We start from the raw sequence: 18,503 nt of genomic DNA on the forward strand, positions 1-18,503 counted from the left end.
ATAAAGTCGCATCAACTGTGGCGAACAGGATGGGGAGAGATGCCAAGTTCTACCCATCATTGACACACGCATATAGTGCTGGTCCAGGCCAGGACTTCAACACACCGTCCTCTTAACAGTATCTCCAGAATTTGTATCTTATTTTTAATCATATCACCATTTTATGCAACAGAACATGCACTTTCTTAGTGTCATTGAACACATTCTTGCCTTTTAAACAGAAGAACAAAAACACAAGGTAAACCCACTTTTCAGCTGAAGAAGGTTATCCCAAAGCATTTAGCAAAACACTTTCTACGAGTTACCTAAACAAGTGTTTGAACTAACACAGTCTTTCTCACAGCTTGAACTCCCCAGCCTGCCAGTTTTCTCCTGTGTTTAGGTACTAGTGAAACTACCTGAACGACCGTGGAGATGGGTGTCCTCCAGCTATTAAAAGTACAGAGCAGAGAGCGGTTGTGTTGGCTTTGCACGCCCAGAGCAGGCACCCGTGCACGGATCCTCGTTCAGTCCGACGGGGCTGCTACGTTTCCCTTCTACGTGATTTAGAGAACAAGCAAAAATGGCTGTTAAGGATGGCATGGCTATTTCCAAAGGCAATAGGATTTGCTTATCAACCAACCTGATATTCAACAACCTAATTGGTACGAACTACCGCTCTGGATGCTTTCTATCAGAAGCTGTGACTACAAAGAAACTCCGCCTCCAGCTGCGCAGTCTGTTAATTTTTAAACCATGCTTTCGATTATGCAAACTTGTGTCTCTCTCCACACATTTTTACGAGAGCCAAAGTTTCAGTCACTCCTCCTTCCTTTCCCACATCTCACCCACCCCAAAGGATGCAGCTGGTTCTTACAAGATGCTCCAGAGTGGGACTTTGATTCTGAGCTACAGCTGTTCCACAAGCAGAGCGGTTAACATATATCACAGAGCAAACACATGTGTGTGGTGAGAGGCAAAGACTGTGACCCATCAATCGCAGCTCTAAGACACTATTGGAACAAAACTGGGACATTTGGCCTTTTCCGTTCTTACCGAACAAGTGCATCGACTTTTACTCAGGGCCAATTTAGATGTTTCGGAAATGACTAAAGCATTGCACCATATTACAGACTCACGGACTGGCTGGGGTTGAAGGGACCTCTGGAGATCCCCCAGTCCAACCCAGCTGCTCACGCAGGGTCACAGAGCAGATCACACAGGTGGGTCCAGGCGGGTTTGAATGTCTCAGAGCAGGAGACTCCACACCCGCTCTGGGCAGCCTGGGCCAGGCTCTGGCACCTCCCAGCAAACAAGTTTCTGCTCATGTTCAGATGGAGCCTCCTGTGTTTCAGTCTGTGCCCGTTGCCCCTCACCCTGGCGCTGGGCACCACTGAACAGAGTCTGGTTCATCCTCTGACATCCACCCTGAAATATTGATCCCATTGATCACATCCCTCTCTTCTCCGGCTCTTCTCCAGCTCAACAGCCCCAGCTCTCTCAGTCTCCTCATCACAAAGATGCTCCAGACCCCTCAGCATCTTTGTGTCCCTCCGCTGGACTCCCTCCAGTAATTCCTTGTCCTTCTTCACCTGGGGAGCCCAGCACTGGACCCACAACTGCAGATGGGGCCTCCCCAGGGCAGAGCAGAGGGGGAGGAACAACCTCCCTGACCTGCTGCTCACACTCTTCCTCATGCACCCCAGGTCCCATTGGCCTCTTGGCCACAGGGCACATTGGTGACTCACGGTCACCCTGTTGTCCCCCACAACTCCCAGGTCCTTCTCTGCAGAGCTGCTTTCCAGCAGCTCAACCCCAACCTGTGCTGGTGCCTGGGGTTGTTCCTCCCCAGCTGCAAGACCCTGCACTTGCCCTTTTTGAACTTCATCAGGTTCTTCTCTGCCCATCCAGCCTGGCCAGGTCTCTGAATGGCATCTCAGTCTCTGCTGGATCAGCCTGTCCTCCCACAGAATCCCAGAATGTGAGGGGTTGGAAGGGCCCTGGAAAGCTCATCCAGTGCAATCCCCCCATGGAGCAGGAACACCCAGATGAGGTTACACAGGAAGGTGTCCAGGCGGGTTGGAATGTCTGCACAGAAGGAGACTCCACAACCTCCCTGGGCAGCCTGGGCCAGGCTCTGCCACCCTCACCCCCAACAAGTTGCTTCTCAGATTTAAGTGGAACCTCTTGTTTTCCAGTTTGCACCCATTACCCCTTGTCCTCAGTTGTCACCAGAAGAGCCTGGCTCCATCCTCCTGACACTCCCCCTTTCCATCTTGATCCCCATGAATGAGTCCCCCCTCAGTCTCCTCTTGTCCAGCTCCAGAGCCCCAGCTCCCTCAGCCTTTCCTCCCACGGGAGATGCTCCACTCCCTGCAGCATCTTGGTGGCTGCGCTGGACTCTCTCCAGCAGTTCCCTGTCCTGCTGGAACTGAGGGGCCACAACTGGACACAGATTCCAGGTGTGGTCTCCCCAGGGCAGAGCAGAGGGGCAGGAGAACCTCTCTGACCTACTGACCACCCCCTTCTAACCCACCCCAGGTACCATTGGCTTCCTGGCCACAAGGGCCCAGTGCTGGCTCATGGTCACCCTGCTGTCCCCAGGACCCCCAGGTCCCTTTCCCCTACACTGCTCTCCAACAGGTTGTTCCTCAACTTACACTGGAACCTGGGGTTGTTCCTGCCCAGATGCAACACTCTACACTTGCCCTTGTCATATTTCATTAAATTCTTCCCAGTTTGGGATCATCAGCAAACTCGCTCAGGGTGCACCCCACTCCTCATCCAGGTCATTGATGAACAGTTTGAATGGGACTGGAGCCAGTACTGACCTCTGGGGATCCCCACTAAGCACAGGCCCCCAACCAGACTCTGCACACTGATCACAAGCCTCTGAGCTCTGCCATCCAGCCAGTTCTCGATCCATCTCACCGGTTAAGCAAAGCTGCTTTCAAAACAGTAGCTGCTGCTGTGAATTCTGGGGCGCAACAGAGGATTAAGCATCTGACTCATCTGAGCCAACACTTGTGCTCATCACTTGCAACTCCAGTATTTTCAGCGGAGTTGTACCCGTTTTCAAGAGAGAGGAAAAAAAATCAGGCCTCAAGTGCTCATCATGTCAAGGAACACAGAGCCACCCTCAACCATACGTTAGCATAATTATCTCCCGCAGTTGCATCTCTCAGTTCTGATTTTCAAAGAGGGCTCTACTCCCATTCATCCTGATTCACAAACAGAATGTAAGGCTGGTAATGACTGCTCTCATCCCGGGGAAACGAGAGCCTTGCCTTGCAGCAGGGAGCGAAATCAGGCTACGAGCTGATCTATCGAGGTTAAGCGTCACCGGGTCTGTTTATGAATGCAAAACGCTGCCTTACGAAGGCAGAACGCTGCCGTGCGCTTTCGATCAAAATGGTGACAGTTAATAAGAGCAGCCTGAAACTTCTGAAAATAAATCCAACGTAATCAAATACTCACCGCTACACAAATTATGGAAGGCAAGCTGAGAGCAGAATATCAACATATCATTTCTTCAGGAGGCTTCAAGTTTCTCACTAGCTAAAGAGCCCCAAACCCAGATTCTCTTCCTCTACATAAGCTGTTCTTCCACTCAGTCTTCGAACTTCTTCACTGCCGATCGAGTATTTTTTAGTGGATGCTGGCACACTGGTGGTGAGCAAACCCCGGCAGTTCTGCCACTGATTCCACTTGGGTGAGTAACTTACTCTGCTTTATAGTATCTGCTTTACATCTTTGGGAAAGAGAGAATTTGAGATTGATCTTACAAGGCAAAAATATAATATGAATGCCAATTACTGTCATAATCCAAGTCTTACAAAAGGGACTGACCTCTGACTAAGCACAGGGCTGGGAGCCAGATACTTCTGAATTCTACTCAAGGCACAGACTGATTCATGCCGACACCTTATCTGTCTAACCCTAACCTTCCCTTCTTCTAAAATCTGGGTTTCCTACTATTGTTGCAATTCTACAGCAACGAGGCTGGAATTCAAACTCTGAGGCTGGATTCAAGGGCAGAATGAGGGACCAGGAGGAATAACAAACAGACAGAAAAGCTGTAGCGGCAGCTGAGAGCTGAACCGGGGCCCAAAGCCCAAACCTGTGCCAAGAGCAGAGGAGCCACTGGACTCGGGAGCCAAAGACTAAACTTCGGATATATAAGCTCTGTAACAGAATCAGGGCAGGACTTGTGGGCTTGAGTTACACAGCTACGCAAATCTCACCAAAACACCGAAATAAAGCCCTTAACCCATAGGAAGAAACAGAGTCAGTGTGGCAATGAAAGTGAGACGTGGGCCTAACCTAGATCCTAGGCTGGCAAGTCCCGTGTTTTCAGCTGTCAGGACTCCAGGGGCAGGTACATTCCTGCCTTCTGCCTCTTCGGTTCACTCCAGAATTTGATGAATCCTTTATAAAACATGAGACACAATCTCAGGATTTTTCTCTTTTCGGTCTGCTAGTTGGAGTATCTAAATACTTGAAATGCAGCTTCCTATAGAATATCCCTGTGAGGCAGGAAAGTAAAACTTTTGAGAGCAAGAGCCCACAGAAAGGGACTGGCCTTCAGATAAGTCAAAATGACTTTGACCAAGTCACGCGGGCATTCTGTAAGATATCAGACCAAGAACCTGCCCGAACTTTGAGCTCCTTCTCCCCATGCATACAGCCATCCCACAGGGTCCATCTATAGCATCAGAAGTGGCGAGGTGCAGGACAGGTTTTGAGGAATGCCAGCACCAGGCGTGCCACCACCTCTCTTCCACACATAAAGAGACATTCTCAAGTATTTCAGGCACCTTCCTGCTGCCTCAGGACCTATCACTAACACACTTTCTTAAAAGAGAAATCTGTTAGTTCAGAAAACTGAAATCCAAAGCCAGACAAGAACTGAAACTTACCTACCCCTAATTTTGTGATGAACTACAAAGCAAATTTTCCACTGGGAAACAGTTTGCAAGTGTAGTTTTACTGGCACATGGTCTTAGTGAAGACAGAGGTGCTACCTGGAGAACAACTCAGGAACAGGTAACCGTGGCTCCTTGAAGAATGTAAATCATCATGGCAAAACATGGGCTTTTGGTGACGGTTGCTTCCGTATTAAGAGTTTTGGTTTATCTAAAACCATTTCAAAAAGAAACACACATGCTAATTAATGCTCTTAATACAACCAGCGTCTCTTGTGTAGCCCAGACCCGAAGTAGGGAAATTTCCTCTATTGTGACACCTCGAAGACACAGTCTGTATTCTCAGGACAAGTCCCAATCCTTCTGCGTCCTTTCTTTTACGCCCCTTTCAGAGCGGCTGAGCTGCCTGGGAAAAAACAACCTAACTCATCTGGTTTATCTTAAGGTAAAACTAAAGGCTCAGACGAGACATTGTTTCAGTTTAAAAAGCTTAAAATGCCAACCAAACCTTGCTACAGCCACTGTTTATTTACACGATACCTTGTCACTGAAGACAAAAGGAACAAATTAGCCGAGTCCTCTTTTGCTCGCGTTTAATTAACGTGTTTCGTGTCACGTTTCAAGGCAGCTGGACAGTTAAGGCCGCTCAGCCCCACGGTGGATTTCTAAGCCACTCCACTGTCTGTTCTTCAACATGCGCTGACTCCAGTACCTTTCACACACTTCTCCCTTTCTTTCTGTCGTTTTTCCTAAATGATGACAAAGCTTCAATCTAGTCCTTTTTCATCCGTATTACTCACACTGATGTTCTTTCCACTCAGGAGGCTTTTACTCACTCCCAAAACAGCTCTGTCACTGCTGGCAGGTCCATAAGCACCAGCCTGATCATTCAGGTAAACTTCAAGTGACTATGTTGAAACTCTCTAGTTCTATCAGAAATCATATTTTGAGAGATGGTTTAAAACATGCAACACAAATACCGCTGGCTGTATCTCACTATTAACACGTATTAATTAATCAACATTACCGTGAGCCTGTGAAGTACAATTACTCCCATCATATTGTGTCTCCCAAAAGAGAGACACTTGCACTGGCTACAGAAGGACTTAGTTTCAGACAAATAACTAATATCTGTGAGACCAAAATCACAAATCTGCCTCAAATTCCTCTCGAGAACAGACTCTCATCCAACTGTAGGTGAAAACTAGGTATTAGGTGAGATGATAATTGCAGCCAGCTGCTTAATTTGCTGTTCTGACAGAGGACACTGCCCCGCGGTAGGGACAACCAACTACTCTAACCATGGGAGTTTTAAGCCTGTTCAATTTTAATCTCATTCAGTACAATTATAATCTTGTTCAGTACTTTAAGCTATTTTTTAAAATGATTCTGTTTGCTTCTTTCCCCTTCTGAAACCACCATGCCCACTTAAAGGATATCTCTGGTTGAATCTGGAAACTTTATACCTAAATGGGTCATCTTACCCCATTTCCTCTAATTTAATACTCCCTAATCCCTTCCAAATACATTCAACTCAGCTTTCACTCAGTCAAAAATTATTCACCTATATTGATACTGCATTCTCGATGATCATAGACTAGAATAAATCGAGAAGCTGCTACTTCTCCAATGGAGGGCGGCAGCCGATTGACAGCGCACATCCACATGCCACAAATATTCCAGAAAGCAACAGAACCGAGCGATATCCAAGTCCAGCTGCAATATCCAAGTCCAGCTGCAATATCCAAGTCCAGCTGCAATATCCAAGTCCAGCTGCAATATCCAAGTCCAGCTGCACAGGGGCAGAACACGACTCAAGTCCTGCTAAAGCACAGGAAATTAAAACTACATCAGTCACAGCTTGGAAATGTATGTTAGAAGTCTGATTCAAAGCTAAAGGTGACAGACTGTCCTGTGCTCACGGAAAGCACAGAGGAGTCTACGATCACGCTACAAACTCTGAATTACCAGTAAAATAAAGAGGCACGGGGCAGTGTGGCTTTACCTCCAGCCTTCTTTCCTACTGTGGACTACATCTTTACACTTTCAAGGGGTGATTTTAATACTGAAACCCAACATATTTCCAGCTAAAAGACAGCAGAGGAGGTGGCTCAGGGGACTGGGAACAAGGTAGGAAATCAGTAGTTTTAAACAGAAGACTAAGCCACCAGCAACAGAAAGGAACTAATTAATGGCTGTACCAAGAAGCCTTTTTGAAATACATCGGTAGTTTCATTTCCAACACAAAACGCCTGGCAGTCGTCACTTCTTGCTGTGACTCCCTCTACAGAAATACGTGACTGCACTGTCACTTGCTCTACGAACATCCACGTGCTAGATGAAAAATCCTCCTCCTTGAAATGATCCATGTGGGAGAAGCTGACTGCATGCAGAGCAGCCCCGTTTCTACCTGCTCTGGAGACTGGATTTCTCTTTCCAGCTCCGTCTGACAGGAGGTACAACCAGAAGTCGAGAGGTCAAAGCACCTCAAGGATCTGATTGCCACTGGACAAGCACTCAGTCGCACCTCTAAAAGAGATCTGGGTACAGTGACACAGGAGCGGTCAGTGAGGGAGACGGATGACAGCACAGGACAGGTCAAGCCTCTCCTTTCATCCTGACAATCTTGAAACTTTGAATTAATTCGCTTATTTACTGAAGAAACAGCATGTTTACCAACTACATTGAAGATTCACAACAGATGTCGTTTAAAAGAACAAAGTAATAGGCTCGAATTCAAGCACGACACTTAGACGGCTTCAATTTGCACTGGGATTCAGTGGTTGCTTGGACCAAAATATCCAGTTCTAACGTTAAGTTAGGTGTCGTAGTTCTCTCCTTTTGCTATAAAATACTGAATCAGTGGTGTACTCATCCGCTTCCACCAAGTCTGTCGTGGTGCTAAACTCTCCTGCACAGCTCTGGAATCCCCCCAGTATATTCAGTAGATGTACTGAGGTTTCTCGTTTAACGATACCCTTTCTCTGATCAAGAACTGCATGATTGTCCTTCTTTTTCAGCAACAGAAAAGCAGAAATAACAAAACAGCCAGACCAAGTGAAGAATTAAATGCTACTGTTCCTTGGTTTAAATGTCTTCGCAAATACCAAACCAAAAGAACTCGGCAAATGGCTGATAATCACAGTAACCATTTCTCTGCTCTTTTGAGACGAATTAACAGACCCCCCCCCAAACAACTCTTGAACAATGGATTTTTGTGGGTTATTTTTCATTTGTACTTACACTACTGGAAAAGTTCTGAGCATACTTTACATGGGGATGGGGCGTTATGAAGCCTCTTGAGGGTCTTCAGTGTTATTCACCATTCTGTAAGACATGATAAAAAGACATAAGAATGTCAGAGATTTCTACGAAAGGCAAATACATTCTGACTTCTTGTTATCTGACTTACAATTATACAACTGGCTTCCAATTTTATGGCGGTTACACCAGTAGTGTTAATAAAAAACAAAGACTGGCGCCTTCAGGATCCTTCCCAATCACCCAGTCCATCCATGCCTCTGCTAAAAGGCACTAAAATATATATACCAACCACTAAATACAGCCATGCTTAAGAAAAATGCTCCCTGGAACCACTAAATTTTCTTATATGATCTTTCAGTTTATTCACAGAATCCCAGAATGTCAGGGGTTGAAGGGCCCTGGAAAGCTCATCCAGTGCAATCCCCCCATGGAGCAGGAACACCCAGATGAGGTTACACAGGAAGGTGTCCAGGCGGGTTGGAATGTCTGCACAGAAGGAGACTCCACAACCCCCCTGGGCAGCCTGGGCCAGGCTCTGCCACCCTCACCCCCAACAAGTTGCTTCTCAGATTTCAGTGGAACCTCTTGTGTTCCAGTTTGCACCCATCACCCCTCCTCCTATCACTGGTTGTCACCCAGAAGAGCCTGGCTCCATCCTCCTGACACTCCCCCTTTATATATCTGTAAACATGAATGAGTCCCCCCTCAGTCTCCTCTTGTCCAGCTCCAGAGCCCCAGCTCCCTCAGCCTTTCCTCCCACGGGAGATGCTCCACTCCCTTCAGCATCTTGGTGGCTGTGCTGGACTCTCTCCAGCAGTTCCCTGTCCTGCTGGAACTGAGGGGCCACAACTGGACACAAGATTCCAGGTGTGGTCTCCCCAGGGCAGAGCAGAGGGGCAGGAGAACCTCTCTGACCTACTGACCACCCCCTTCTAACCCACCCCAGGTACCATTGGCTTCCTGGCCACAAGGGCCCAGTGCTGGCTCATGGTCACCCTGCTGTCCCCACGACCCCCAGGTCCCTTTCCCCTACGCTGCTCTCCAATAGGTCATTCCCCAACTTACACTGGAACCTGGGGTTGTTCCTGCCCAGATTCAAGACTCTACACTTGCCCTTGTTACATTCATTTTTAAAAGGCCCATTAAAGCCTCACCCTCTTTCTTCACCTGCGGAGTTGAGACATGGTTTACAACAGACCCCCCTTCTCAAAGCCTGGCAAATATTCTTTTGCATCCGAACACCCGATGAATTGTAACAACTCAAGTTATTAATGGACAATTCACAGAACTAAACAAGGCCAAGCAAGTGAGTATTTTGAGCTCGTGTCCAGCCACAGGTTAAAAACTGGAAATATTCAATTTGCGTTACTTCGGATAATCTGTAACTAATCACAGCCATGCACTTCAACGCACACGGTGGGTTCCTAAGGAGAAAGTTATGTTTGGTAGTGTAATCAGTCCAGAGACAAAAATTTAAATTACAATTGATTTCTTTTGGCCACAAGTAAATTAATCTATGCAATCATTTAGCCTTATGACAGTTACCTACCCTTTTAACTCACAAAAGCTATTAAAAGGATTATTTGGCTAACATCCGCAAAGAGCTCAGAAGACAGGTGCTACGTTCTGAAAAGGAATGATCTAATAGAATTTTCTTTAGCTATCGCTGCTGATGTCTCTCTCCACAAACCAGCACGGGCTAAAAGCGCTTCAGAAGTTAAACTATTAACCAACGGGAAAGAGAGAGGCAGGATATTATACCCAGGCAGAGGCAGAAAGAACTAGAAAGGATATTTGCACTTCAGGCTACGGGTGTATGTGAGCTGGAACAGAAAACAAGCAGGTAGAGCAGCACAGGGATAATTTATTCTGCTCCATAACGAGATGTCTGTAACATTACCAACTAAGCCTTGTGCACAGTGTAGAGTCTTGCATCTGGGCAGGAACAACCTTCCAGTGTAAGCTGAGGAACAACCTGTTGGAGAGCAGTGTAGGGGAAAGGGACCTGGGGGTCCTGGGGACAGCAGGGTGACCATGAGCCAGCACTGGGCCCTTGTGGCCAGGAAGCCAATGGGACCTGGGGTGGGTTAGAAGGGGGTGGTCAGTAGGTCAGAGAGGTTCTCCTGCCCCTCTGCTCTGCCCTGGTGAGACCACACCTGGAATCTTGTGTCCAGTTGTGGCCCCTCAGTTCCAGCAGGACAGGGAACTGCTGGAGAGAGTCCAGCGCAGCCACCAAGATGCTGAAGGGAGTGGAGCATCTCCCGTGGGAGGAAAGGCTGAGGGAGCTGGGGCTCTGGAGCTGGACAAGAGGACACTGAGGGGGGACTCATTCCTGGGGATCAATATGGAAAGGGGGAGTGTCAGGAGGATGGAGCCAGGCTCTTCTGGTGACAACCAGTGATAGGACAAGGGGTAATGGGTGCAAACTGGAACACAGGAGGTTCCACTTAAATTTGAGAAGAAACTTGTTCCCGGTGAAGGTGCCAGAGCCTGGCCCAGGCTGCCCAGGGAGGTTGTGGAGTCTCCTTCTGTGCAGACATTCCAACCCGCCTGGACACCTTCCTGTGTAACCTCATCTGGGTGTTCCTGCTCCATGGGGGGATTGCACTGGATGAGCTTTCCAGGTCCCTTCCCATCCCTGACATTCTGGGATTCTGTGTGATTCTGCGATCTTGGCTCTTCTTGGTGGCTCCCAGTGGTCCAGGCACTAGAGCAGGATTCACACCTGCCCAGGGCTTTGGGAACGACTGCACCTCTTCCAGAGGAGTCCACTACATCATCGTTTATGTGCCTTTTTTCTTTTATTTCCTTTGCAAAAAAACTCAGGAACTCTCAGGGCAAATGGGCTGAACGAGCTTTTCCAGAAGCAGCACGACAGCTCCTGGCCAGCTGGTTTAAGCCTGTCCCCACACGGCTGCCCCCACCCGCATGTGGCAAAGCGAAGCGCCGGGTGTTTTCAGAGAAGGGACTTGCTGACATCTGGCTGCTGCCATTTCCAAACCACTCCTCTGGCCCACATCGAAGCGTCGAGTTGCCTTCTTCCCCTCCAGAAAAGGAGGCGGCCAAGAGCAAGGTCACAGACAGGACCAGTGGGCCAGGGGATTGTCACAGGTCACGGACTGTGAGGCCAACACATGATGGATGGAAGAGTCAAACACAGAGGTCCCTCATGGTCGGCCACCCCAAACCTTTTAAAGGCAGTTCTACACCCAAACGCTTCTCTGTTAAATCTCTCAACTGCATTTAAAATATTTTCCCCGAGGCAGTCACAAAAAAATATGAGATCATGCTGTTGACCTATTGCCAAATCTTGAGTTTAATACAGAGAGCTGTTTTGTTTTCCAAAGAGGAACAAATTAGACTTAAATATACACAAACTTTCTGAAGGTCGGAGAGGCTAATGATAGAGAACTGGATTCCTCAGAGGAAGGTTTGCTCCCAGGGTGAGGAGTGTGGAAGAAGCAAAGAACAAAACCCACAAAGGAAAGACAAGATCACCTTCCATCGTCGTGAAACGCAGTATTAGAACTGGAACACGAGGAGAGGAGATAGAGCCAAAGAAAAGGCTGCAGTAACTCAGGTGAGAGATGACAAAGGCAGGACAATGATATTAGTGATACTAATGGAAGAGAAAAAAAATGGTAGCGACCTCAGATGTTATAAACGAAGAGCCATTAGGATCTAGACCAAACGTGGGATGTGAACAGAGGAAGGAGAAACTTCTCCAGGAAACTCCAGATCTGCAAGCGCAGATAAGAGGACGGCGACATTTCAGCAGAAAGAAACAGGAGAGGGCTCATGAGAAAATCAGAGGAATTCCCCATTTTTGCTACGTTAAAGGCTGAGGTGGCAGTTTTACATCTGAATTTGGTCACAAACTGTCACCGAGCCGAGCGGTGACGCAGGTGGGGGATCCTCGGGTCTGCCTTGGACTCGTGAAAGCAAGTGGAGCTATAGGGAAAGAGAAGCCAGCAATTCCTACGTCCAACGGCAGAAGAACGGCTGCTATAGAAAAGGGTCACAAAAAGTCTTGGAGTCCACGCTGGTCTAAAGTTCAGTGGCGCAGAAACACCTTCCCGGCCCCCCATACAAGTAAAGGTTGCTTTGTTTGGAATTTAAGGGCACATCAGATGGGAGATGAGGAACCCTTAACCTACAGTTTTAGTCAAAAAAAAATCAGCCCAAAACAACGTAACTTCCCTCACCACCTCATCATGATTCTGAAACCGTGACTCTATATCCCTCTTGCCCTCAGTCTCCTTTTAGCACGAACCCAAGCGCCAAACCAGCCCCGATCCCAACAGCACAGGCGGGTGGCACCACCACCTGCGGCCGGGACGCAAGCAAGAGCTCACAAACCTTTGCCCTTTTCGCATTATTAGTTAAATCAATTATCTGCTAACACAGGGAAAACACCACCAGCTCCCCTTCCTATTCCTGCCACAGACAATAAAACAAAATAAATCAGTATTAATATGGAAATTATGGACACAGTTGTAGAATCAGATGGAATGAACAATCCTGTCCCCAGCTTAAGTTGCTATAAAGGCAGCTTAAATTTACAATGGATGAGTCTTCATGGCAATCTGTTGTTCAGATATTAAAAATCTCATTTTCTCGGTGCCAAGGACAAGTGGAAGTGTGAAGCGCTGCAGTAGCAACTCTGCATTTGTCTCACTTGACATGAAATCATTCTCATTTTAGTTCAGATTTTTAATACATTCTTGGGATCCACTTCAGTTTTCTTCATTTCTCAATGTATGCAATTAAATGTTTTGAAGTATAGTTCACCCTGCTCCAAAACACCCTGCAGAGGCAAGGAGCGAGTCACTTGGTAAAGATGAGCCTGATATCACTTATTTGGAAGAGAAATTCATTTCTCTCTTTTAATTCTTGAGTGAGCCATAGAGTGGAAAATAATGCCACCACTTTGTATTTCACCAATACCTTCCTTGGGCAGTCCTTAAAAAGGGCTTTACAAATAACAAGTTCAAAGCTTTTGTCCTTTCAGAAGAGAAACTTCACCATTTTGTCAAAAGTAAAACATGAAAAAGAGGCGCCAAATTTTTGGCTTAAAGCCACATGGACAGTATCAGTGGGTGGACATGGTACCCGCCTGGGGACACAGACCCACTACTACAACAGGACTATTAGCAAACCACACACAGAATGGACTGGGTTGGAAAAGACCTCGGAGATGATCAAGTCCAACCCTTGGTCCAACTCCAGTCCATTGACTAGATCATGGCACTAAGTGCCACGTCCAGTCTCAGTTGAAAAACCTCCAGGGCCGGGGAGTCCAGCACCTCCCTGGGCAGCCATTCCAATGCCTGACCACTCTCTCTGCACAGAATTACTTTCTAATCTCCAGCCTCAATTTCCCCTGGCAGAGTTGAAGCCCATGGCCCCTTGTCCTATTGCTGATGCCTGGGAGAAGAGCCCAATCCCCACCTGGCTAGAACTGCCCTTCAGGTAGTTCTAGAGAGTGCTGAGCTCACCTCTAAGCCTCCTCTTCTCCAGACTAAACAAGCCCAGCTCCCTCAGCCTCTCCCCATAGGGCTTGTGTTCAAGTCCCTTCCCCAGTCTTGTTGCTCTTCTCTGGACCCGCTCCAGCACTTCAATCTCTTTCCTGAGCTGAGGGGCCCAGAACTGAACACAATACTCCAGGTGTGGCCTCCCCAATGCAGAGCACAGGGGAAGGATCACTGCCCTTGTCCTGCTGACCACGCTGGTTTGGATACAGGACAGGACACCATTGGCCTTCTTGGCCACCAGCTACAGAAACGCAGAAGAACCAAATTTGAGTTTGCTGAGAAACCTGGTGCATTGGATGGTGAGGAAAACAAACAAATTCAGTCCTGAGAATGAAGTTCTCCCACTGCTGAACTCACAATAAAGGCAGATTCCCAACCCTGTGCATAATTACAAATCAATCTTCCCCTAGAATTAACGAAAAATTTCAGATTTTAAGTCTTTCAGTTAATGCAGAGCTTAAGGTCTATAGGAATTGTCAGGTCTTCTGGCTGGACTGTGTGTGCGCATGTGTCTACAAACGTGGGGGGTTACATTTCATCCGCTTCGCCTTCTCTACACGAGGCCAACATAAAGTGGTTAATGCAGTGGTTAATCACTCTTCTCCATCACCAATTTGTACTTGATTTCTGCTTTGAATGTGTCTGGCTTCCGACTCCAGCCGGTAGCTCCTGTTAAGCCTCTTTGCCAGCTTGAACTCCTTTATTCTTGGGAGATGTTCAGCAGGTTGTTGTTTACCCAGTGCTTTGAAAACTCCAGTTACTGTATTTGTATCGAAACTTCAAGATAAATTCATCTGGGTGCATGCACAAAAGTAGGACTAGCGTCCAAAATACTGATCTAGGACTCTCTAGCCCATTTTCCCAAAATAGATCTATTAGAAAAAAATAAAAATACATTCCTGCCATATGACTTGAGGATGTGTTACATTTGTGCCCTGGAAAGCAAGGTTAAGAACCTTCTCTGAGAGCTGCCACCTCCTGAGCGCACGGTGCGGCTCAGCGACCTGGAGCATCCAGTTTCACGCCGTCTTTGTGCCGCAACGCAAAGACATGAGCTGTTTCTTACGTCTCCAGGCTCCAAGTTATTTAAATATCACTGAAGTAATCACTAGTTAGATCTGTACCTTGAGCATGGGCTTGTGCAGAGCCTCAGGAAGGTGAAGAACAAGATCTCGTCAGGAATCGTGGCTGAACAAGCCAAACAGTCACTGAAATTGCTGCAGCTTCTGGGTTACCTTGAACTGATGTCTGCAAGGAGCGTGTTGGCTCAGCTGCAAGGTAGAAAGAACTGTCGTGGCAGAGAGACCTTATGTGAAGAGACAGGTTGTGACCTTCTAATGAGAGATTCAAAGAATGTCTGAGGTTGGAAGGGACCTCTGGAGGTGGTTTTGTCCAACCTCCAGCCACCCAGAGAGGATTCACTTAAATTTGAGAAGAAACTTCTTCTCGGTAAGGGTGACAGAACACTGGAACAGGCTGCTCAGGGAGGTTGTGGAGTCTCCTACTCTGGAGACATTCCAACCCGCCTGGACACCTTCCTGTGTAACCTCAGCTGGGTGTTCCTGCTCCATGGGGGGATTGCACTGGATGAGCTTTCCAGGGCCCTTCCAACCCCTGACATTCTGGGATTCTGGGATTGAACCAGACCATGTCCACAGGGCTTGTATCTCCAACCTTGGAGGCTCCACCACTTCTCTGCGCAACCTGTGCCAGCAGCTCAAAAGAGACCAAGGGGAGAAAGGGAGTACTTAGCACAAACACTAAAATTCTTGAAGAAACTGCTCAGAAGTTGCCTTCAACTAAAGCTGTTTTCAGCCTTACTGTGACTGTGTTGTTTATCAAACCCTTTACAGTACGACCCAGGATGAAGCCGTATTTTGGGATTATGGTGAGGAAATAGAGTAGCATCTTGCCAAGCTTACAGCAAAAACTTTTGATGGGATCCTCTTCCTCCTCAGAACTCTTTAACTGAGGGAAAACCACCAAAACAAGCCTTTTCCCCTTTAGAAAACACTTGCCTCAACCTTAAAATAAAGCCCCAGCTGGTACACTTGAAAAACCAAGCAAGTAAATCCTTGTTTCTACAACACGCCCTGCGGTAGATCTCTACAGAACAATTAGTGAAGGGCTGTGGTCAGCGGCGTTTCTCTCTCCTTTTCCCTCTCCAACCCCACACAAAAGACATCTCCTTAGCCAAATTTAGTGGAATTGCCTTGAGCGCAAGCTGGAGACCAGGCTCCACTTTGAAGCAAAGCAGTGGCTGATCCACTGCACAAAAACACTGAGGTCACAAAATCACCGAGTCTCCTAAACTCACCCCAGGCTTCCAGAAAGGCACAGACATTCATCTGTATTTCACTGGAAAGGACAGCATCACAGAATCCCAGGCTGGTTGGGTTGAAGGGACCTCTGGAGATCATCCAGTCCAACACAGGTGGGTCCAGGTGGGTTTGAATGTCTCAGAGAAGGAGACTCCACACCCGCTCTGGGCAGCCTGGGCCACCCCAAGTTACTCCACAAGTCCCAGAGATACCTAAAAGGCAATGTGGTCCCAGTAAAAGGACATTATTTAGTTTTGCTTCGCCCTTAACGGCAGATGGAAAATGAAATGCTGTCGAGATACACCTGCAGACACATTCCAGCAGAGAACCCCATGTTTTGTTTTCATTATTGCTTACAAATGAGCTTCAGGCCTTCACATACCAAGCACCTACACTGTTGTATCTCCTGAATTTCAGTGTATTGTCCCCTCCAATCATGTCTAAAAACTTGCCTGGAACCAAAGGCCAGACGTGAATTAGCTTTTCTGGCTCAAATTACAAGTGAATCTCGACAGCAAAGTGAATCTCGACAGCAGACGACTGACAGCAAGGGACACAAACTCACAGCTAATAGCAAAAGCTAATGGCTGCTACAAAGACCACTTAGTGATCAAATAGGTTATCTTAATCCACTTAGATCAGTCTGAGCACTGGAACGGATAAGGAAGAGCAAGAGGGTCATTCGCACATGAGACAGAATTTAAGGAGATGGTGACTCAATTGAGTGGTTCGGTTTAAAATGTTTGATGCTGCATGAGAGCAGAAGCCGTCACAAAATTCTAACCGCGTGTCAGAAGAGAACAGGCAAGAGCTGAGCGCTGAAGGAACAGGCCCACGCCAGCTAATTCCTACAGAGCCACAATGGGATAGACATTCCCTAAAGGAGAACGAAGACTTAAAACACTTAAATGCCAAGAGCAGGGATTACAGCCTGAACTCTGTGGATATGCAAACCATACAGTACATACGTTTATCTGGACAAAACTGCAGGTGGGAGATCGCCAAGTCCTGGAGTCCAGATCTGGGCCAGACATACAATAAATGTGAGGCTCATTCAAAAAATACCCTAATTAACACTAATTACCTTTTCTGCTAGGAATACAGAGACACAGTAGCGCTGGATATGCCAACTGAAATGAGATTCTGTATTGCCAAGTGTAATGTCTGCATACTACGGGTATTAATCCACTGCTGAATGTTGTTAGATGAGAGCATCTCTGCTTGCGGAGTGTATCCAGGCAGGGTCAGCGCAGTCCATACCCAGAACCACAAAGTGCCCTGAGTTGGAAGGACCCACCAGGATCATGGAGTCCAACTCCTGTCCCTGTGCAGGACACCCCACAGGTCACCCCGTGTGTCTGAGGCCGTTCAGTCTCTTCTTGAACACTGTCAGGTTGGGGCCATGACACCTCCCTGGGGAGCCTGTTCCATTGTCCAGCACCTCTAGGTGAGGAACCTTTTCCTCATGTCCATCTGACCCTTCCTGTGTGGTTATATCTGTAATAATACTGCAGTTGAACTCACCATCTGGAACTGCTCACATGAATTTCTACGCAGTGCTCTGGGGAAGAACTTCACCTCCTGACATTCTCCAGGTTTACCATCTCCTTAGTCTAGTCTGCACCGAGTATCAGTTTTGGCACAGAGAAATGAATTACCCTGTTTGAATGCAATTTGGGTGCAACATAATGCAGATCAAGCACGCAATGCCCAACAGTGCACACTAGGAACAAGAAAGAAACTATTGCTCTCATGGCTTCAAGGTCCCAGAGGGGAGATCACTCAGAATTGCAGAATCCCAGCCTGGCTGGGGTTGAAGGGACCTCTGGAGATCCCCCAGTCCACCCCAGCTGCTCACGCAGGGTCACAGAGCAGATCACACAGGTGGGTCCAGGCGGGTTCGAATGTCTCAGAGAAGGAGACTCCACACCCGCTCTGGGCAGCCTGGGCCAGGCTCTGGCACCTCCCAGCAAACAAGTTTCTGCTCATGTTCACATGGAGCCTCCTGTGTTTCAGTCTGTGCCCATTGCCTCTCGCAGAATCACAGGATGGTTTGTGTTGAAGGGACCTTCCCAGCTCCCCCAGTTCCCCTCTGCCATGAGCAGGACATCTCCATCAGCTGAGGTTGCTCAGAGATCCATCCAGCCTGGCCTTGAGTGAGAACAACCTGACAGGGTTGCCCTGCACACCACACATGGCAAGAGGAACCCAGCAGTACCTTCAGAACATCCATCTCATACATAAAGCTTGACAAACCAACCTCAGCATGCTTTAACAGGACATACAAAGACCAGAAAACCTAGATAATGTAGTTAAAATAAGCACCGTCTTGTAAAGACAGGCCTTCCTCTTTGCTGTCAGTTCCACTCAGACCTGCAGCCTCCCCAAGAGCTTACACATTTCCACCATGACAACTAACACTCAGTTGCCACGTAGTCCATGGCCAGTGACAGGCATGTTAAAAGTACAAAAGCGGAAGG

General features: G+C 47.6%; 1 protein-coding gene across 15 annotated transcripts in view; it reads right to left on the reverse strand.

Annotated features, from left to right (window-relative positions):
• HMBOX1 (homeobox containing 1) overlaps positions 1-18,503 on the reverse strand; it is a 136,957-nt gene that overhangs the window by 76,561 nt on the left and 41,893 nt on the right. For 12 of the 15 annotated variants that reach the window (XR_014183524.1, XM_082047553.1, XM_082047559.1 and 9 more), the window contains one exon: positions 8,148-8,231. Coding sequence is in view for 12 of the 15 variants with exons in the window: in XM_082047553.1 (XP_081903679.1) it covers positions 8,148-8,170 (23 nt within the window). In the remaining 3 variants the exon portion in view is untranslated. Of the gene's footprint in view, positions 1-8,147; positions 8,232-14,826; positions 14,974-18,503 lie in introns of all 15 variants that reach the window. The other 3 variants (XM_082047549.1, XM_082047556.1, XM_082047562.1) reach the window with 3 other exon arrangements.

This window comes from Streptopelia decaocto (assembly GCF_964273445.1).
Source record: "Streptopelia decaocto genome assembly, chromosome: 3".
Taxonomy (NCBI): Eukaryota; Metazoa; Chordata; class Aves; order Columbiformes; family Columbidae; genus Streptopelia; species Streptopelia decaocto.